Here is a 22806-nt window from a genome sequence, read left to right as displayed (position 1 = left end):
TAATATTTCATCTAGTTTGGTTTGTTACGTGACTTGCTCCATTGCGTTAATGTCTTTATAAAAAGAATGGATGAACGAAATAATGGGAAGCTCTATGTAGACATTTAATTTTTGAACCTCCTACGTCTAATATCGCTATTTAACTAATTTTGACTCTTTTGCTTTATTTTATTACAAAATAAAAACTACAAAAATATTTTCTCTTATTTTAGCTAATTGATATTTTACTAGTTACTTTTAATTTATCTTACTTTTCATAAAATTAAAAAATACAAAAAAAAAATAGTATTGATATTTTATATTTACTTACTTTAGTTTTAAAGTTATAGATTTTAGTATATATTCAATAGTATTTAAATTTTATTAATATAGTAACTTTATGGCTCCTCTTGATATTTTCCATTATAGATAAATTAGTATTTTATGAAATTTTTATTTTATTTCATTTTATTATCCAACTTTAGAAGAAAGGAAAAATGAATGAAAAAAAAGAAAGAAGCAAAGAACGTGAAAAGCAAGAAGGAAAAAATCGAAGAAGAAAGAAAAGAAGGTGGAAAGAGAATCAGATTATTGTAGTTGTAAATCTCCTACGTGGCCCCCTATATTTTATCCTTTCGTTAATTCTCTTATTCTTCTAAATTAGTATTAGTACTCGCACGATGCGCGATTAATATTAAAAGGACGTAATTGTAGTATATTGGTATTTATATATATAGATTATGATATCACATGAAAAATCATGTTTTAATATATAAATTATATTTTTTTGTTGGGGAGATTTATTTGAAATACTCAATTAATATCATATATAATTCTCCAGGAAGAGTCATCTCATGGGAAAGTCAGCTTGAAATATAGATTTACCTCGTTGTTTAGCTTATATTCGCTTCTAACTAACTAAAAAGATGAAACTAAAAGCTATAAAAGCTTTATCGATAATTTCTTAAACTCTCAAACATCTAATTTTTAGATGAACATGAAGTTAAGATATTTCCCTCTTTCTGGAAAGCTATCTCGCCTATCCTTAGTTTCTCTTGAACACATGAATTAGCACTTAGGTAGCAACTCCATTGAGAAGTGTTTAGCAGCGCAACTGGGACAACCTATCCTTTCATAATTGCATATGTAAATTAGCTATGTCTATTAAAGCTTAGATATATAAATGGAGTCAAGGAATGGTACACCGTAATTTTTTTTAATCTAAGAAGTTCAGATCTTTCAGTGGAATTCTCAAACTCGAAAGGCACCATGTATCCATCTCCCTTATCTGTACGAATTCATATTCTTCACATCAGTTCAAATCCCTGAAAGTAACAAAAACATGGAGAGAGAGAAAAAAAAAGGTGTATGCGAGAAAACATGAAATTTGCAACGCAATGAACAATTTTCTAAAAAGAATCACTTATTACTTTATCTTAGCAGAGGTGGTAGAGAATTATATCTGAAAAATTATATTATTATTTTTCAACATGCAGTTCCTCTTCATTTTCTTCTCTAGATAAGATCGACGCTGGCAACAACATTATACATATGTAAGATAGTTGCAAGCTCTCTTTATGAAAGTGATTATCTTTAAGGTTTCAACGGATTCAGAAATTATTTTTTAGCAAGATAAACGGAAACACATTCAACATGTGTTCTTCCATTTTTTCAATTCTTTCTCTTTCATCCTTTCTAAATTGATGAAAACAGTAGAAAGTTTGTAAAGTGTATATAAAGATATATCTTCCAATTTACCATCCAAAATACAAAAAGATAGGAAGGCTAAAAGATATATAGAAAACTCAAATATTTAAGTAAGGAAGATCGTATATAACAACAGAAATTCACGTGAAAAAGAAATGCGCGTGCTTGTTTCTTATGTCACTATCTTATTTTCTGCAATTAATGAAAGGCTAAAAAGATTAAGTTTCGTAATCAGTCAATAGAAAAAAAAAATGCAGCCAGCTCTTTGATAAATATTTCAATCAAATGAGGTATGAAGTATACTACTTGTTTGTTCACTTTGTTTTCCCATTAAAAATTGACATTAGTATCTACAGTATCATACACGAAAGTAGGCAAATGTATGACTATGACGTAACCTTTAGTACTACATGGTTTCACTCTAAGTCCTCCTTTTTTTTATCCCTCCCTTTTTCTCCAAATTTGCAGGCATCGCGGAAAAAAATTATATTTAATTCATTGCTGAACTTTGTACATAAGCAATCAACAGGAAAAAAAAGTCATAATTAAAGTTTCGAATTCAGTTATATTTTACCAATTTTGCAATCTACTATTAGTCAAAATTCCCGAAAGCCAGATTTGTATTAGCCACAAGTAACAACAACACCTCAATCCCAACTAAACCAAACGTAGTGCATTAAAAATAATTAGGAAACTTCTGGAAAAAAAATTAAAACAACAAAATTACTCCACAATTAATGGTTAACTTTCTTTGTCCTCAAACTATAAGCTGAAATCAAGTAGAATAAAGAAAAATTGTGCATTCTTCTGTGAGGTTCAAATCGCAACATTTTGATTTACCTTTGCGAGTAAATAGAGTTTGATCCATTCTAAGTTTTAACCCTTGCATTTTAACATAGTCAGTTTAAGACCTTGGAATTTTAAAAAAATATAAGCAATTCAGATTTCACGAATATTGTCTGCCTTGGAACAGAGAGAACAATTCAGTCTATTCAGTTTATTTGAAGTTGTATTTGAACATTCTTGAAAATTACCCAAAGAAAATGCAGAAAAGGAATTTAGAAGGCTATTGGACTGTTTCAAGAGGAAAGCTACTGTTTTGAAGAAGAATAGCCATTGTACAAACTCTTTGACATTAATAGCCATTGTTGTCTGTTCTTTCGCATCCATCACAGTCCATTTAAATATTTATTTAAATCTCTTGCCAAGAAAAAGGAAGAAGAATTTTTCAAATAATACAAAAATATAAATTGAGAATAAGTAAAGAGGAAAAAACGGAAACAAAGATAGAAGAGTTAAAAACAGGAATAGAAATTACAAATCGACACAGATCCATGTTCCTTTGATCCCAAATCTTCAAATTCTTTGTTCATTGCAAAGTGTGATATTTGGTTTGGCTTCCAACAGTTTCAATTGGGGGGGGGGGGGGGTGTTTCTTTTAATTCTAGCAGTTATTTGGCTTTCAGGAGCAGTTTTGGAGTGCACTAAAAGATGAACTGTTTTTGGAGCGATTTTCTGCCTATTTTTTAGTTTCAAATATTTTTAAATTTTAAATTCCAACTTTATTGGATATTTGTCCAAAAAATGACACTTGTTGAAATGTGATTATGCCACTTGGCATTACTATATTCTTTTGCTTCTCCTTTTATATAAAGAAATATTATGATGACAAGTGGCGCAATATTAAATTGACACGTGTAAAGATTTTGGACAATTCTCCAATTTTGTTGGAGTTTCAAATATATTTAAAAAAAAATGTAAAGGACAGTTTTTTTTTTCAGAATTCAAAATTTCAGACAGTTTTATTTTTTAGAATTCAAAATTTCAGAATATTTTACTTTTTTAAAAAATAACTTGATTTTACATGGCACAATTAAAGGGCACGTTTTTTCCTCTTTAAAAAAGAAAAACTGATTTTAAAGTATCCACTAAAAATTAAAGCACCCTTTGAAAGGCTCCTTCTGCCTTCGTTATCCATTTACTTCCCTAAGAAAGCCAAAAAAAACTTTCCCTTCTTCCCATTCATCTTCTTAACTACGCCTCTTTTATGTCTTCTTTGTCACACACAATTTTATATACAATCAACAGTCAGTACCTTAGAATTCAGATACGACACATAGCATCAGTGAAAGACGGGTCGAATAAGTAGAGCAGAGAAAGAGTTAGAAAAGGCTGTTCGTTATATTAATTGTAATGGAGTCCCTTTTTTTAAGCACACAATTCATGACATGATTTACAGGGGAAAAAAATGAGGAATTGGAGGCATGATGATGCACGTGGAAGATACCGACAAGAAGATGAAGGGAGAGGATATTTCTGTTGACGAAGCTGGTGAAGATAAAATAGAGGCTTTTGCTGATCAAGAGAATGGTGAAGAATTTGTGGAAGATGGTGTACCCGAGCACTGTGAAGAAGCTGAGACACTGGATGATGAGCGTGCTCAACTGGCTGACCATGCAAAAGGAACGAATGAAGAGGAAAGAGCTGGAAGTATTTGTTGGTGGGTTAGACCGTGATGCTATGGAGAAGGATCTAAAAAGGGTGTTCCAGCAAGTTGGAGAGGTAATTGATGTTCGAATGCACAGAGGGGTGTCAACGAACAAGAATAAGGGATATGCATCCGTGAAGTTTGCAACTAAGGAGCACGCAAGCCGTGCTTAATCTTATCTAGTTACTGTAGTTTATCTTTTATTTTAGCTAATTGATATTTTATCTAGTTACTTTAGTTTATGTTACTTTTCATAAAATTAAAAAATACAAAATTGATATTTTATATTTACTTACTTTAATTTTAAAGTTATAGGTTTTAGTATATATTGAATAGTATTCAAATTTTATTAGTATAGTAACTTTATGCCCCTCTTGATATTTCCCGTTATCCTAGATATATTAATATTTTATGAAGTTTTTATTTTATTCATTGTATTATCCAACTTTGGAGGAAAAGAAGAAAAAATGAATGGAAAAAAAAAAAGAAAGAAGCAAAGAACGGGAAAAGCAAAAGGAGAAAATCAAAGAAGAAAGAAAAGGTGGAAAGAGAATCGGATAATTGTAGTTGTAAATCTCCTACGTGCCCCCCCTATATTTTATCCTTTCCTTAATTCTCTTATTCTTCTAAATTGATTTTCCTCCCTCAAAATCACGTGCCCTCCTTTCATCATAACAGAATTTGATTCCTTTTGATCACAATTTTAATTTGATTCCTTCTGCTCACATATTCCTTCCTCTCCAAGTTGAAATTCCTTTTCTTATATACAGATCCCAGCCTCAGAAGCCACCGTCCTTCACCTCTATTCCGCCGGTCAACCACCAATTCGTCTCCTTCACCACCGAAAACACCATAACCATATTTTGTTCCTCTTCGTCTCTCCAAAAACAGAGCAACAAGGCTCGATAAGTTACGCCGCACAACTCCAAAAGATCTGAACGCAAAGTTTTGGTCTACTCTTTGTGCTTCGATACTCTCTTGTTTGAGTAGGATTCGAGTTCGTCGGCAAGGTTTGAGTTTCTCCTGTGGGGTTCGGTCAATCTGCCACCTGTTCGAGGTCTCCATTCAATTTTCCGGTCCAGGCCCCGTTCTTCAATTTTGGTGGAGATCTAGTTGGCGATTCTGTCCCATTGCGTTGCGAAACTATCAAACAATTAAATTTCAGGTTCATTTGTGGTCTATTTCGCCCTTATTCTGTTGTTTTGCTTAATATCGTGCTTTCCTTTGTTTCACTGATTGTTGCTTCTCTATCTTGTTGATCGTTTGAGTTGATATTTTACAGCTTGTTTGGATGGTTGTTCCGCTGTATCTTATTGTATTGTTATTCAAAACAACGTTTGTTTTTGATTGTTTCATTAAAATTAGTTGTATTGTATTGTTAAATCCATTGTTCCGAAACAACGAAAAGTCCCTTTTTTTGAAACAATCGATTTGGCGTGGTGGGATTGTTTCCTATTTTTCTTTTATGCTCTAACTTATTAATCCACAATTATATTTTATCCTTTAGCTTTTTTTGCTATTTTAACTCCATATCTCTAACCTATAACCTACTTTATTTTTTTCCAGAACTTTTGCCGCCAACGTTAAAGGTGTTTTGCCGCCTTCTGTTTTATTTTTTCTCCTAATTTGCTTTTAACTCAATTCTAATTAGTTGTGCTCCTTTGTTTTGCCTTCTTCTATTTCAGTCCTTTGTTTTGTTTTCTTAAAGTGTTTTGCCTTCTTCTGTTTTGTTTTTTAAAATTATTTTTATGCATATATTTTGATAAATTTAATATTTAAACAATTGAGGGTATTTTAGTATACTTATTAGTTACAGTATAGTACGATACAGTCAAACTAAACAACAAAAAATTATTTAACAATAACAAACAACACAATCTATCCAAACATTGTATTCATAAAATGATACGATACAATACGATACAACACAATACAATACATTATAAAACGATGGGAAACAATGATCCAAACAGAGTGTTATTGTTCTGTTTGGGGTATCTCTATCCAAAAATGTACTCCATTTCGTTCTATTAATCATCATTTTTGTTGTCGTTTTGTTTAATCTGTTCGGATGTGTTTTGATGCCTAAAAATGAGTTTCTAATTCTTTGTTTCATTGTTTCATTTAGAGATAAAATGTTTAAGGGCTCATAGTTACTACTTTGATGGCAAAAAGTAATAATTAAATTAATATAATTAAGTAGATTGAATGGAATTCTAGCTGTTTCGGTTGTGGGAGTTAGCTTTTAAAACGTGGAGGAAATTGGGCTTAGATAATTTTGTTGTTCTTTTAATTCTTACTCTCGTGAATTTGATCGACAGTAGCATGCTTAGGCCAATCACACTCCGGTAGGCAAACTTTAGGCTTTTTCTTTTCTTTTATTTGATATGAATTGTCGTTCCCTTTAGTTTATATACCGTAGACTTTGTAAATATTTTTATCCGAATATGCCCGAAGCACATGTAATTGAAGACGGACGTTCCTTCGAGGAAGCATTAGTATATGTTAGTTTAGGACTTTTATTTCCTTTCTTTTTCTTCTTAGGTAGGGGACAAGCTAAAACCTCTTTGTATTTATTTTCTTTGTGTGTTTTACCTCAATTAGAATATTCTTAAAAGTTAATTTGACCAAGTATAAAACGTACTAGTTACGGGACTCGGTGAATACCTAACACCTTCTACCCGAGTTTAATGGACCTCCTTGCTTAGAATTTCAGGTGCAAACTATGCTTCAGAGTCAAAATATTTTTAAGGGAAAATTGTTTTTAAAATGGTGACTTGGCACACCAGATTATATGTCAAGTGGCGACTCTCAAAATCGTTTAAAACACAATTTTTGTCGCTTTCAAATTAAAAACCCTTTTTAGCTTTAAATCACTTTATATCTCTTCTAAAAGGCGTTAAGGTAAAAAAATTTAAAAAAATGGTGTGACACTCTCTTTGTTAATTAAATAGTCCTATTAGAGATCTTGATAATAACATTATAAGCTAAGCATGCATTGACTTTAAAACTTAAATATAGAAGCATCCTCCATTCAAATATTGCAAAAATCTTTTTCTTTATGTGATCATTACACCTATTTATACAATAAGACCTTTTTATAATCATACTTCATAACAACACTTCACTGTAACATTCAAGTTTTCTTTGGAATTAATTTTTCAATGAGTATGTTATGGAGAGATTTGACGGTACCTGGATTTTATATATATAGGAAATGTAAAATATTAAAACTAATTATTATACGATAAGTAAGAAGCATGCATTAAAAAATATTATGCAAGAGAGCGAACAAGAGTTTTATGCTCTTTAAACAATATAACAATAATACAATAATTTAACTTGAATATATCCACAAAAAATAATTTAGAAAAGATGAAAACACAAGTCGCAACTAACGTCAAAGAGAATTATACTTGTCTATTTTCACATGCTGAGCAAGTATACAAATTAAAAAAACAATGATACGAGAAAAAGTAATTTTCAAAAATAGTTATATTTGACCTGAAAACTCTTTAATATTGTACACTTTTATAAAGTGACACTAAGATTTTCAAAAGACCATATATAAATCGTAGAATATATGAAAAAATCGTACACTATTGTATTACCAGAGGAAGCTAAAAGGAGTAAAATTAAAAAGTGAAAAGGCTTACGATGTCTAAATAAAACATGTGAACTAAATGCATATCTTTATGTATTATGATATGTAAATATATTTTTTTCTACAATAATTAAAGATAAAAAACTTCCAAGTAACTGGAGACTCCCATTTTGGCCGACAATATACATAGAACAAACTACATTAATTATTATTTGTTTTCCCTTTCTCGTATTTTTCTTTTCTACTTAGTTGGTTTTTATTCTTTCCGCTTGGTCCTCTCAACGAGTACTCCCCATATTAAACTTATATTTTGTATTTAGTTTCCTTGTAATTTTCCTTTCCTTATCTTGTACTACTGACTATTTTTAACTTTTTTTTTTTTCCTTTTCCACTTTGTTTGTTTCATTTCTTTTTTTTCCATTCCTCCAAATATAAGTTATACTTCACTTCCTGCCTTTTGTTTTAAAAAATTAATCTCCTCCTAATTTTATGCAAAACTTCCATAAATAGTTTTTTTTCTAGAACAGTACTCTCATTATTTTTTGTTATAAATTCGAAGTGCTTCAATAGAAAAAGTGAGAGAGGACATGGAGAAAAACTACACAACAAGGTCCATATCGCAAAAGTATTCAAATTGGCTATAGCTTCAAGCCTAAACTTTAACAGAACTTCTGATCGCCGCCTCCTTTCTTCTTCTTCTTCTTCATCCCATGATAAAAAAATTTAAGCCCTAAGCGAAACCCTGCTGACATGTTTTGTTATGCCATGTAACAAATGCTTGGTGACTAAGACTGAAGGAATTATTGATGTAATTTGTTATGATGCTAATCAAATACTATTCTACAAGATAGTAGTAGTAATATTGATGATGCCACAAAATTACAAAATGGTGTTGGATTGTTAAAGCTTTGTTCCCTAACCTCATTCAATCTTTGCGTTAACTTCTATTCATACGCATTGCACAATGTTTGAATTTGGTCACATGGAAAGTAAGATGGTGAATACATATGATCTGTCTGTTTATATAATGGCTATGGCGTTCAAAATTTAATGGTAAAGAATTCTTTCAAATTCCATAATTAAGTGATGCATACATGAAGTTGTAACTGATAAGAATATAAAAAAAATATATATATAATTGATACTTTATGTTATAAAGGATTTAAAGGAAGAGAGGAAATTGAATAGAGAATGGAAAGAATAGAAAGGAAGTATGAAAACATCATAAAAACTTGTAGTTAATGAATCCTCCATAAAATCAATAACGGCCGGAACGTACAACAACACCCATTACTGGAATTATTTTCTTTATTAATGTTGTAAATTTTTTACCAGGGCATTAAGTACAAACTATCATTTAATGGAATGTAATTTTAATTTTTAGTAGAGGGTAATTAGGTCATTCAGTTTTTAGAGAATATTTTAGTAAAATAACTTTATCTAAAAAAATTCATGCTTATAATATAGTATGATGATATGATATGATAATTAAGGGGTGTGTCAAAGGTTAAAAAATTACTAATAGGAGGGAGTATAATGTAGGGGCACGCTTAAATGTGATGACATTATGAATAAGAGAGTTAAATATTAAAAGGTAATCTCATTACGAAACTGTTATTAATGAGAAATAGTAGGAGATTGCCGGAAAATACCTGCTGCTTCTTTTTTGTTTGTAAAATTTATGGTGGTTTGAATATTGGTTGATTAAAACTTTGAGCAAAAAACAGAAATAGAAAAATTTAAGAAATTTTTTCACAAACTTAGCAGTAATAGATAATTTACATATAAGGCAACTTAATAATTATATTCTTAGCAGAAAATTTTTAAATCATGTCCCTAAAATCACGCATCCACAATGTTCATTTCCTTAAAAGTAAAACCAACAAATGATTTATCTTTTATCTCTCTTCTAACAAAGGAATTGTGTTAATTATGATTTTGTAGATATTTTCTCTCTCTCTTTCAATAATGATAACATTTTATTTGGTGGTATAATCATATTTTATTGGTAAATGTGAATGCTTGTATAATAGTGTATGCTTGAATGAATAAGTGATATATATATATATATATATATATATATATATATATATATATATATATATATTTTCAATATGATAAATATACACGACGTATTTTCGGGATATTAAATTTTATAATATAATACTATACATTTATTGTATAAATATTATATATTTAGGACACATTATAGTTGTGTAAGATATTACGTTAAAATATTACTAATATTTATAAAATATAGAAATGGTTCATGAATGGTTATAACTAATTCCAGCATATAAGGAAGATATGCAAATAAATCAGGTAAATGCGATAACCAAATATCAATTCATTGTAGCGCAACACGATCCAAATAGAAATCACATCACGACTCTCAGGCTCACATCAGAATCTCAGTAACCAAACCAAACCAATAACCAGTTATCCCAGAGCTCACGTCGATCAGAAACCCGTCAGTTTCTCATAATTCGCGTGTACACCATCAAGAATACGCATGAGAGGGTGATCCTATGGGGATGGATCCATATTCACATGCAGCACGGACAACTCACGTGCTATCAGCCTGGCGTGGTCATAGGCTAAATATCATAATCTGCCCGGCGTGGTCACAGATTCAATATCAGGATCCGCCCGGCGTGGTCAGAGGCTATATCACAATCCGCCCAGCGTGGTCACAGGCTATATCACAATTCGCCCGATGCACACAATCCGCCGGACGTGGTCACATGCACAATATCACAATCTTCCCGGCGTAGTCACATACACATTATCACAGATTCTCTAGGCGTGGTCACATGCTACCAGTCCAATCCATATTACACATAAGGCAGATATGCAAGAATACATGTACATGATCAAAGAACATCAAATTTCAAACTCCTGGACTGGTAAAAGTGACATGCTAAGGTGTATGCATGTGCAAATATGATATCATAGTTCAAATCAGGTAAATACATCACAAAATAGCAACTATCAGGTTTAGTCAATAGATTAATCTCTACGTAACCTTAAACTTGGCTCAAATAGCTCATAACATCAGTACAAATAAGAGAAACATCACAACAAGAAGCTTTTCAATCAATTCAAGATATATCATAACCTAAGATATAATAGTACATTTAAACCCATAACTTTAATGTTTATAACTAATATAATAAAAATCACCACTTCTCTGGGGATTATTTCAAATAAAAATTGGTTCGAAAAATTAGAAAACCTAAAAAAGAAAAAGAAAAAGAAAAAGAAAAAGAAAGGGATCGTTTATGTGGCGATATAATATACGGAAAAGGGACAAATATATCCTTGTACTATGAGAAAATATTTATATATATCCCTTGTTATACTTTCGGTCCAAATATACCCCTGCCGTAATACTATTGGTTCAAATATATCCCTCTTCCGTTAAGTTTGTCCAAGGTGGACATCTAATGCTACATGGCACTAACATTTGATGAGGTGGATTCACATGGCATGCCACCTCAGCGCCCCTAAACCATTTTATCCCTCCCCTATATTTGTTTTTCCACTACTAAAATTTTCTTCGAGGGGAAGGAAAGTTTAGTGATGAAAAAAAAACGTAGAAGGGAGGGGTAAAATGGGTTTAGGGCGTTGAGGTGGCATGCCATGTGGCATCCACCTCATCAAATGTTAGTGTCACGTAGGATTGGATATCCACCTTAGACAAACTTAATGGAAGAGAGGTATATTTGAATCAATAGTATTATGGCAGAGATATATTTGGACCGAAAGTATAACGAGAAATATATTTAAATATTTTCTCATAGTACAGGGATATATTTGACCTTCTCCCTATAATATATATGATGATATAAGTGGCATCTCAAAGCGGAAAATAGCTGTCTCAAAGGCTGTCTTTATTTACTACACAAAAAAAATTATAATCCGAAGTCTTTTTCTGTAGCTGGTTCGAGCTTTTATTTCCATTTTCTCATTTTCTGCTATATCTTTTTCCTGTGTTCTGGCTTTCTTCCTTTTAACTCTCTCTGTTCATATCCATTCTTCTTTCCCTCCTTTATATTAAAATCATCACTTCTGTGTCATAAAGGTGAGACCTTTATATTAACATTTTGGGATTTTACTTCTATTTTAACTAACAGCAAACAGCTCCTTGGTTGAAGAGCAGGTGGAGAGGGATATACACACACAGAAAAAACGAAGAGATTTTGGGTAAAAGAAGAAGCTAAGGAATTTTAAGAAGGGAGATTTGGGTTTTGAAGAATGAGTGCGTCTAGGTTAATAAAGTGTGTCACCGTTGGCGACGGAGCTGTGGGTAAAACTTGTCTTCTCATTTCCTACGCCAGCGACACTTTTCCCACTGTAAGTACTTGTATACTTCTCTATCTCTCTTTTATGCATTTCGTCAAACATTGTCAGGCATTTTCTTTTGATCCTATCGTTTGTGATACTTGGCTCTAATTTTCTTTTCAGTTGGATTTCTTTTTGTTGAATAAGACCAAATGAGGCTCTTTCTATTTATCGCCCAAAAGAACACATTAAGCTAGTTATTCTCATTAAAACGACCTTTTTTCTTGAATCATGACTTGCTTAATCAATTCGGCACCTGGTCTAAGAGTGGGTTGTTTTACGTTTACTTCCAATTACCGCATAACATGGATCTTTTGGCTATTTTTAAGGGAAAGAAAACTGATTTTTTATGGGGTTTTTTTTTTGCGGTGTGTGTGTGTGTGTTTGAAAACCATGAGACGTGTCTAGGGAAAGGGGGCCGTAACTACATCTTGAATATTGTCTTGGTGAATTCAGGCTTAACGAGCTTCTTGTCAAGTTGGTTGATAAACCAACAAAAGGTTGTCTTCTGTTTTTATTGTGCATCAGTGATAACTTGCATAAAAGATACCCCTTTTCCCTTAAATGCAAAACGATAAATACTCTTATAAACTAAAGGTATCAGATGGATGGAGTATGAATAGAAAAAAGTAAGTATTAGAACTCTCATGGAAGATGGAATAAACATCACAAACACCAAACTAAGATACTCGTTATAATTTAATAGCTCAGTTTCTAACTTGATACTGGTTTTTTAATCGAAGATGTCACTTGTTAGAGTGAAAGTGCTTTAAAAACTTTAATAAAAAAGTTGATTATAAGTTCTAGTTATATTTATGCGAGTGGTGCGTGCATTGCTCATGTTTGGTAATTGTCTGCTGCATTGCAAACAGGATTGCGTCCCAACTGTATTCGACAATTTTAGTGCAAATGTGGTTGTCGATGGGATCACTGTCAATCTGGGGCTGTGGGATACTGCAGGTAAAATATTTCCCCACATGACATTTTCAGCCTTTTCTTTTGTCCCTTGCTACGTGGCGCACATGTCTACTGCCTCTACTTTTTGATTGAACAGGCCAGGAGGATTACAATAGATTAAGACCGTTGAGCTATCCTGAGGCAGATGTATTTATACTGGCGTTTTCTCTCATTAGCAAAGCGAGCTATGAAAATGTCTCCAAAAAGGTGAGTTCCTCTCCTGCATCCTGCCTCTAACTTTCAATTTTTTTTTTCTGTACTTGGCCTGGAGATGATCTTGTGGGAACATTAATGAAACCTGTCGGTCCCATTAAGTTGAAGCAAGTCCATGGATAACATTGGCTTGTTTGTCTTTTACATTAGTTATTCATACCATATGGATAGTGAAATACCTACCAACCTAGTAATTCCAGTGTTGAATATTTAGGATTTCTTAGTGAAGAATGAGTAATAGTTGCCTATCAGAAAAGTAAATAAGTAAAATGTATGGTTGGTGATATTCAACAATTACTAATACATTATTTCATCTTCCTGCTATTGAATTTCAGTGGATTCCTGAGTTGAGGCATTATGCTCCTGGAGTTCCAATTATTCTTGTTGGAACAATGCTAGGTTAGTATCCTATTAATCATGTTTGATTGTTAATTCAACAACTGATTAATTTCTTCTTATCTAATATCACTAGTTGGTCAGAATGATGGTGTCTTTTTATCTGTCGTTACATTATTTTTGGTCTACTTATCTTCATTTCCTGAGCTATGATTAATCCTCTCTTTGGAAATTTTGCCTTTTATATTTGGCCGAGCCATGAAATTTCAGACTATCCTTGAAGAGAGTTTATTTTTGTGCTGGGTCATGAATCACTATGTCAAAAGTTTTGCAGAGCTGTTTTTTGGGGAAAAAAAAAGAGCTCTGTAGGAAGTTCCAGGTCACATAAGTTCCTTATTTGGCAAGTCAAAAGCAATTGTGATCTTTTTCAAAAAAAAAAAAAAAAGCAATTGTGATATTGCTGCTATTCCCTAGAATTGTGGTTGGGGTCATAAAAGATGGAATGAACGACGCCTTTCATCGTCGGTTGTATATATTTGTCTTTATGGCATGAGTAGTTAGCATGTGCATGCTCTCACTGCACCTTGTTTTCTTCTTCTCGAGAGGTTGAGCCTATTGAGCGTCGATACTGCAGCTACTTTTGGTAACGTACCGGTCTGAAAGCATGATAATGTGATTTTTATCGACCATTTAGCTCTAGTTGTTCTTATGAATGAAAATGTTTCAGGAGTTATAGGCAGTTTATTCCACCACCAACATAGCCAATATATTCCCACAAGTGGGGTTTTGGTAGGGTAGTGTGTACGCAGACCTTACCCCTACCTTGTGCAGGTAGAGAGGTTGCTTCCGATAGTCCCTCGATGCAGGTAAGCACAGTATCAGCAGTAAATATCTGCTGAACCATGATAGTAAATAATTTCATTCAGTAGAGTGCTGAATGAACATGAACATGTAGGACGCAAATACATTGTGATTCATGGAAACTTCTACAACTTTTGGATCCCAGATAATCACTTTTTCAGTAACTTAGGTTGTTATGTTGTCAAATTGCTGGAGAAGTGACCTGTTGCATACTGAGATTTGAGATAGACAAGAAAGAAATATTTGTTCAAAGTTTAGTTACTCATTTAAAGAAATGCCCAATTGTTTTATAGTTTTGAAGTGCTTACTATCCTAACTTTTGCATAGAGTTATTATAAGGGGAGTCATAGATCTCCTAGCTAATCACATTATTTTATCTCTGTGTTGGAATTGTAATATATCTTCCATGAAAATATTAGGGCCAGACTTTTCTAAGTCCTAGCCTGGACTTTGAAATGGAAGTCCTGAATGAACTTACAGTGTTGTTTACTGTATATGTTGAAATTCAAATGTACTGCTGTTGAATTTAAAAGTTCACAAACTATTCTAAGTGTAAATCGTGAAGTGTATATTTTCTGGACATTACATCCAAGTACATTAAGAACTTCTTTATCTACTATCTACCTTTCCCGTATGCTGTTTAGACAATACTAAGTTCAGCTTAGTTGACTCCAGTTCCTACTTTCTAATTGCCTCCTCTATGTTTTTTCTCTTCTAATTCCATGTTCCTTAGTCTAATACTGTTGATGTGCTTCCATTTAGATCTCCAAGAGGATAAGCAATTCTTCCTGGACCATCCAGGTGCTGTTCCACTTACCACGGCTCAGGTACACTACTTTACATGTCATCTGTTTTTAGACCACAGTGTGGCCATTTCGTTCTGGATTAAATTTTCAAGGGGGGCTTAGCTCCTCTAGCAGAACCTTACGACATGCTTCTTTTTAAGGGTGAAGAGCTGAGAAAGTCGATTGGTGCTTCCGCTTACATTGAATGTAGTGCAAAAACACAACAGGTGCTTTTCTAATTCAAAGGTGACTACGTGGTTAAATTATCAAGCTATCTAATTATGTATTTCTATTGCCAAAATTGCAGAATGTGAAGGCTGTTTTTGATGCCGCCATTAAGGTGGTTCTACAACCACCCAGACAAAAGAAGGAAAAGGAGAGAAAGGGTCAAAAAGCCTGCCCTATCTTGTGATTGCTGAAATAATAGACAAGCGATGGAGATGTAGATTGTTATCAATGTCTTCCAAATTCAAAGAATGCAGTGTAAGGTTCAACGTTGGTAGTCCTGACTGACTATGATAGGAAAGCATGAATCTGCATTGTCCGTAACATTGTAGGCCAAGATGTATATTTGTGATCCGCATATGGTTGGGGTTACAGATGTGCAAAATTCTCTGTTTCGCGTTGATTCTGTGTAATATATTATGTAACACTTGTGTGATGATTCCCTTGAATTTGCATCTACTATGTGTTGTTAAAATATAACCGGACATACTGATTTAGATTGTCCAAGAAGTTGAATTTGCTATGTCATAAAGATAGTGGCGTGAATACTCGTTGCACATAGATTTTGCCCTATGGTTTTGTGAATTGTGCTTTGTGCTCTCTGAAGTAGAATGTGTGTATTGTTGCAGTTCGAAACTTTACTTCTATTTTAACTGACAGCATTCTTCTAACTTCTTGGTTGAAGAGTAGGTGGAGAGGGATATACACATAGAGATATACAGAACAAAAACTAAGAGATCTTGGGAAGTGAAAGGAAAAGCTAAGAAATTGTAAGAAGGGAGATTTGGGTTTTGAAGAATGAGTGCGTCTAGGTTCATAAAAGTGTGTCACCGTTGGGAACGGAGCTATGGGAAAAACTTGTTTTCTCATTTCCTATACCAGCAACACTTTTCCCATTGTGAGTACTTGTTTACCTTTCTGTCTGTCTTTTATGCATTTTGTCAAACATTTGTCGGGCATTTTCTTACAAGCCTAACGGTTGGTGACGGAGCTGTGGGTAATATTTTTTTTTTTTGGAATTAGACCAAATGAGGCTCTCTCTGTTTCTTGAATCATGACTTGCTTACTCAATTTGGCACCCGGTCTAAGAGTGGGTTGTTTTACTTTTACTTTCAATTACCACAAAAAATGGATCTTTTGGCTATTTTAAGGGAAAAAGAACTAATTTTGTACATTGCAGATGTTAGTTTAGAGCTATGTACATAATATAGTCTTGTCCCACATTGGAATGGGAGTAATATGTCCTTGTAGTGTATAGCTATAAAGAAGGACCTCTTGTATTGTATTCATCATCCAATATCAATAACATATTTTCTCTCGTGCTTTCGCACATGATATCAGAGCTACTGTGATAGATTTATCGCTGTGCATAAATTCCAGCGACTCCGGGAAGAGAAATCAGTCACCGGAAGTCTTTTTCCGGCGACCTTTTGAAGGTTGTTTTGGTCTGCTTTATCTCTGTCAGTGTTGCGCAAAATCCAACAGTACTAACGAGGGATTGTCACAAACTTGGACACACTCGTGAAATGTGCAATTCCTTACATGGTCGTCCACCCAAAAATGCTTACGTTGCTTAGATCGAGACTACGGGCAACTAGGGATTTTCTTTATCTAAAGAAGAATATAATGAGCTCCTTCAGTATCGAGCAAGTAAGCAGACATCTCCACAAATAGCCTCGGTTGTCCAGACTGATACTTCTGTTGCTGGTAATTCTTTTGCTTGTGTTTCCCAGTCTAGTACTCTTGGACCATGGGTCATGGACTCAGGCGGTTCTGATCACATGTTTGGTAATAAATCACTTTTGTCGAAATATTGTATATTCACAGTCTTTTCTCACTGTTACTTTAGCCAATGAATGTCAAACTAAGGCAAAAGGAGTTGGACAAGCTAAACCCTTGTCTTCTATCACCTTAGATTCCGTTCTTTATGTCCCTGGTTGTCCTTTTAGTCTTGCATTTGTTTGACTCGTGCCCTCCATTGTGGTATATATTTTACTGATGATTCCTTTATTATGGAGGACCGCAGTACCGGACGGACAATTGGTACAGGACGTCAATCAAAAGGCCTTTACTACCTTAACTCACTCGGTCCTTCCACAACATGTCTAGTTACATATCCTCCCGACCTAATCCACAGACGTTTAGGACATCCGAGTTTATCCAAACTTCAGAAGATGGTCGCTAGTTTATCTAGTTTGTCTACATTAGATTGTGAGTCGTGTCAGCTTGGGAAACATACCCGAGCCTCCTTCCCGCGTAGTTGAGAGTCATGCAGAGCCTGTTTTCTCCTTAGTTCATTCTGATATATGGGGTCCTAGTAGAGTCTGTTCAACCTTGGGATTTCATTATTTCGTTAGTTTTATCGATGATTACTCAAGATGTACTTGGCTTTTTTTAATGAAAGATCATTCTGAGTTATTCTCTATATTCCTGAGTTTTTGTGCTGAAATGAAAAACCAATTTGGTGTTTCTATTCGCATTTTTTGCATTGATAATGCCTTAGAATATTTATCTTCTCAGTTTCAGCAGTTTATAACTTTTTAAGAAATTATTCATCAGACATCTTGTCCTTATAACCCTTAGCAAAATGGGATTGCAGAGAGAAAGAATAGGCACCTTATTGAGATTGCTCGCACACTTTTAATTGAATCTCGTGTTCCGTTGTGTTTTTTGGGCGATGCAGTTCTCATAACTTGTTATTTGATTAATCGGATGCCTTCATCTCCCATCAAGCATCAGATTCCGCATTCAGTATTGTTTCCCTAGTTAGCCTTATACTCTCTTCCACCTCGTGATTTGGGAGCACGTGTTTTGTTCATAACTTAGCCCTTGGGAAAGATAAGTTAGCTCCTTGTGCTCTCAAGTGTGTCTTCCTTGGTTATTCTCGTGTTCAGAAGGGATATCGTTGTTATTCACCTGATCTTCGTAGGTACCTTATGTCAGCTAACGTCACATTTTTTGAGTCTAAACCTTTACTTCTGCTGACCACCATGATATATCTGAGGTCTTACCTATACCGACCTTGAGGAGTTTACTATAGCTCCTCCTCCACCTTCGACCATAGAGGTTTCACCCATACCAACCGTTGAGGAGCTAGTGTTGTTCCTCCTAGTTCCCCAGCCACAGGAACACCATTCTTGACTTATCATCATCGTCCGCGCCTTACATGAGGCCCAACTGGTTCTCGTCCTGCACCTGACCTTGCTCCTACTGTGGACCTTGCTCGTAGTACACTAATTGCACTTCGGAAAGGTATATAGACCGCACTTAACCCTAATCCTCATTATGTCTGTTTGAGTTATCATTGTCTGTCATTTCCCCATTATGCTTTTATATCTTCTTTGTCCTCGGTTACCATCCCTAAGTCTACAGGTGAAACATTGTCTCATCCAGGATGGCGACAGGCTATGAGTAACGAGATGTCTGCTTTACATACAAGTGGTACTTGGGAGCTTGTTCCTCTTCCTTCAGGTAAATCTACTGTTGGTTGTCGTTGGGTTTATGCTGTCAAAGTTGGTCCCGATGGCCAGATTGATCGACTTCAGGCTCGTCTTGTTGCCACAGGATATACTCAGATATTTTGGCTCGTTTACAGTGATACCTTTTATCCCGTGGCTAAAGTGGCATCAGTCCGCCTTTTTCTATCCATGGTTGCGGTTCGTCATTGGCCTCTCTATCAGCTGGACATTAAGAATGCCTTTCTTCGCGGTGATCTTGAGGGTGAGGTTTATATGGAGCAACCATCTGGTTTTGTTGCTCAAGGGGAGTCTCGTGGCTTTGTATGCGCTTGCGTCGGTGACTTTATGATCTAAAGCAGTCTCCTCGAGCCTGGTTTGGTAAGTTCAACACGGTTATCCAGGAGTTTGGCATGACTCGTAGTGAAGCTGATCACTCTGTGTTTTATCGGCACTCTGCTTTAAGTTTCTGTATTTATCTGGTAGTCTATGTTGATGATATTGTTGTTACTGGCAATGATCAGGATGGTATTATCAATCTGAAGCAGCATCTCTTCCAGCATTTCCAAACTAAGGATCTAGGCAGATTGAAGTACTTTCTAGGTATTGAGGTTGCTCAATCTAGCTCAGGTATTGTTATTTCTCAAAGAAAATATGCTTTAGACATTCTTGAGGAGACAGGGATGATAGGTTGCGACCTGTTGACACTCCGATAGATCCGAATTCCAAACTTCTGCCAGGACAGGGGGAGGCGCTTGGTGATCCTGCAAGCTATAGGCGGCTGGTTGGTAAATCAAATTATCTCACAGTGATTAGACCCTATGTTGCTCGGACTCTCCGAAAATATTGATGGGTGCGTGTCGGATCCTCCAAAAATAGTGTATTTTTGGCGGATCCGACACGGGTGCAGCAGCAGTTTCGGAGAGTCCGCGCAACATAGATTAGACCCGACATTTCTTATCCTGTGAGTGTTGTAAGTCAGTTTATGGATTCTCCATGTGATAGTCATTGGGATGCAGTTGTCCGCATTATTCAGTATATAAAATCGGCTCCAAGCAAAAGGTTACTGTTTGAGGATGGAGGTCATGAGCAGATCGTTGGATACTCAAATGCTGATTGGGCACGATCACCTTTTGATAGACGTTTTACGTCTAGATATTGTGTTTTAGTAGGAGGCAATTTGGTGTCTTGGAAGAGCAAGAAACAGAATGTAGTTGCTCGGTATAGTGCAGAAGCAGAATATCGAGCAATGACTATGGCAACATGTGAGCTAGTCTCGACCAAACAATTGCTCAAGGAGTTGAAATTTGGTTAAATCAGTCGGATGGAACTTGTGTGCGATAATCAAGCTGCCCTTCATATTGCATCAAATCCGGTGTTCCATGAGAGAACTAAAAACATTGAGATTGATTGTCACTTCGTCAGAGAAAAGATACTTTCAGGAGAGGTTGCTACAAAGTTTGTGAGGTCAAATGATCAACTTGCAGATATTTTTACTAAGTCCCTCACTGGACCTCGTATTGGTTATATATGTAACAAGCTCGGTACATATGATTTGTATGCACCGGCTTGAGGGGAAGTGTTAGTTTAGAGCTATGTACATAATATAGTCTTGTCCCACATTGGAATAGGAGTAATCTGTCCTTGTAGTGTATAGCTATAAAGAAGGACCTCTTGTATTGTATTCATCATCCATTATCAATAACATATTCTGAATGAACTTAAACAATGCTGTCCTTCAAATATACTAATGTTGAATTTAAAAGTTCGCAAACTATTCTTAAGCCTAAATTGGTAAGTATGTATTTTCTGGACATTACATTCAAGTACATAGAGAACTGCTTTGTATACTGTCTGTCCTTCTCATTTGCTATTTAGATATTAGAAAATACCTTCAGTTTTTTGACCTGCTCAATTTGAACTTTTCCTTTCTTGAAGTTCAGTTTAGATTACTCCAACTCCTACTTCCTCATTGTCTCCTCTATGCTTCTTCTCTTCTAATTCCATGTTCCTTGGTCTAATACTGTTGTTGTGCTTCCATTTAGATCTCCGAGATAATAAGCAATTCTTCCTGGACCATCCAGGTGCTGTTCCACTTACCACGGCTCAGGTACACTACTTCTTTACATGTCATCTGTTTTTATGGCCTTTTCGTTCTGGATTAAATTTTCAAGGGGGATTTAGCTCCTCTAGCAGAACCTTACGACATGCTTCTTTTTAAGGGTGAAGAGCTGAGAAAGTCGATTGGTGCTTCCGCTTGCATTGAATGTAGTGCAAAAACACAACAGGTGCTTTTCTAATTCAAAGGTGGCTACGTGGTTAAATTATCAAGCTATCTAATTATGTATTTCTATTGCCAAAATTGCAGAATGTGAAGGCTGTTTTTGATGCCGCCATTAAGGTGGTTCTACAACCACCCAGACAAAAGAAGGAAAAGGAGAAAGGGTCAAAAAACCTGCCCTATCTTGTGATTGCTGAAATAATAGACAAGCGATGGAGATGTAGATTGTTATCAATGTCTTCCAAGTCAAAGAATGCAGTGTAAGGTTCAACGTTGGTAGTCCTGACTGACTATGATAGGAAAGCATGAATCTGCATTGTCCTTAACATTGTAGGCCAAGATGTATATTTGTGATCCGCATATGGTTGGGGATGCAGATGTGCAAAATTCTCTGTTTCGCGTTGATTCTGTGTAATATATTATGTTACACTTGTGTGATGATTCCCTTGAATTTGCATCTACTATGTGTTAGAATGTAACCAAACATACTGATTTAGATTCTCCAAGAAGTTGAATTTGCTATGTCATTTTTCTGAAACCTAAAGATAGTGGTGTGAATACTGCTTGCACATAGATTTTGTTCTATGGTTTTGTGCATTGTGCTTTGTGCTCTCTGAAGTAGAATGTATGTATTGTTGCAATTGGAAACTCCTAATTCAGTCTGAATTCATGCTTTCAACGACAAAAAACTCAGTGTACTCTCACGAGTGGAGTTTGAACTCATACTTTCATTCCACTGAATTGGACAAAGCTGATTATCTATATTTCTTGGGCTGATCCAGCTCAGGATGGGTTCTTGAGTTCGACTTAGAGTTGTTTCAGACCCAAAGTAGTCAGGGTTGGGGATATGAATCATCTATGTTCATTCTGCTCCATTCCTTCTTAAAAAGTGTCGTTTAAGACAAAGTAAGGATTTTCTCAAAAGCTAAACTTTTTTCACGCCTCTTAAATGTAGGGGGTTATTGAAAAATGGGGGTGGGTGGTATGCTAAATTTAAGGGATCTTGAATTTTCTTCTTTTTTATGGTTTTGTATATAACTTGTAAATATAGATATACAAGTAGTAATTAATAAGGAATCTAAATAAAGGTGGTAAATGGACATTCTCATGAATTGGGAAAGCTCGTTTTTTCCTTTTATTCATGAGGAGCTGGATGACAAGAAACTCTCACGTCCGATTCTGTAGTAGAGAATAGAGATGAAATTCAGAAACCATCGTCAAATATAACCCCGGTTCCCTCGACTAAAGCAGCTCTACTTGCAAAACCATGACCTACACTAGTAAAATTCCTAGTAACATGTCTATAGACAGAATTAAAGAAATCTATATCGTCAGAGTGATATTTCTACACTTATACTGGGACTTTACAAGATTATCGAATAGGCATGGCAAAATGAAGAAATTACTGTGCGGTTTCAAGAGGTAGCTGCTTAATTTCAGCTTGATTCTGCTGTGGGTAAGGAGGACAATAATCTTAGGGATCTAATAATGTAAAGGATTCTTTTCACAAGTATATACTATTTTAACTCAAATGACATCAGAAAAATAATCACAAGTATTAATCATCTAAT

At 34.8% G+C, this 22806-nt stretch overlaps 2 protein-coding genes across 7 annotated transcripts in view; both read left to right on the top strand.

Moving 5' to 3' along the window:
* The window catches only part of LOC109220369 (rac-like GTP-binding protein 5), a 28509-nt gene extending 12218 nt beyond the window's left edge, over positions 1 to 16291 (top strand). Inside the window, exons 1-9 of one of the 6 annotated variants that reach the window (XR_002067074.1) lie at positions 4754 to 5339; positions 11941 to 12134; positions 12995 to 13082; positions 13177 to 13286; positions 13628 to 13691; positions 15252 to 15316; positions 15436 to 15501; positions 15582 to 15757; positions 16185 to 16291. Coding sequence is in view for 4 of the 6 variants with exons in the window: in XM_019384834.1 (XP_019240379.1) it covers positions 12036 to 12134; positions 12995 to 13082; positions 13177 to 13286; positions 13628 to 13691; positions 15252 to 15316; positions 15436 to 15501; positions 15582 to 15686 (597 nt within the window). In the remaining 2 variants the exon portion in view is untranslated. Of the gene's footprint in view, positions 1 to 4753; positions 5340 to 11727; positions 11863 to 11921; positions 12135 to 12994; positions 13083 to 13176; positions 13287 to 13627; positions 13692 to 15251; positions 15317 to 15435; positions 15502 to 15581; positions 16028 to 16184 lie in introns of those variants that run through there. The other 5 variants (XR_002067073.1, XM_019384833.1, XM_019384836.1 and 2 more) reach the window with 5 other exon arrangements.
* Positions 16292 to 19345: 3054 nt separating this feature from the next.
* LOC109220371 (rac-like GTP-binding protein RHO1) lies at positions 19346 to 21762 on the top strand. The gene is made up of 4 exons (XM_019384838.1): positions 19346 to 19584; positions 21000 to 21064; positions 21177 to 21242; positions 21323 to 21762. Exons 1-4 carry the CDS (start codon positions 19368 to 19370, stop codon positions 21497 to 21499), a joined length of 525 nt encoding a protein of 174 aa, XP_019240383.1. The 5' UTR covers positions 19346 to 19367; the 3' UTR covers positions 21500 to 21762.
* The last annotated feature ends 1044 nt before the right edge of the window (positions 21763 to 22806 follow it).

Source organism: Nicotiana attenuata, unplaced genomic scaffold (genome assembly GCF_001879085.1).
Source record: "Nicotiana attenuata strain UT unplaced genomic scaffold, NIATTr2, whole genome shotgun sequence".
Lineage (NCBI taxonomy): Eukaryota > Viridiplantae > Streptophyta > Magnoliopsida > Solanales > Solanaceae > Nicotiana > Nicotiana attenuata.
Note: the sequence above shows the minus strand (reverse complement) of the source record. Positions and strands in the feature narration are given on the sequence as shown.

Bases quoted from the DNA above. Each gene is read 5' to 3' on its own strand.
- LOC109220371 (XM_019384838.1), top strand. From the start codon at position 19,368: ATGACTCGTAGTGAAGCTGATCACTCTGTGTTTTATCGGCACTCTGCT. The intron at 19,585-20,999 runs GTATTGTTATTT...GCTTCCATTTAG, and splicing joins GGTTGCTCAATCTAGCTCAG to ATCTCCGAGATAATAAGCAA. The intron at 21,065-21,176 runs GTACACTACTTC...CTTCTTTTTAAG, and splicing joins TTCCACTTACCACGGCTCAG to GGTGAAGAGCTGAGAAAGTC.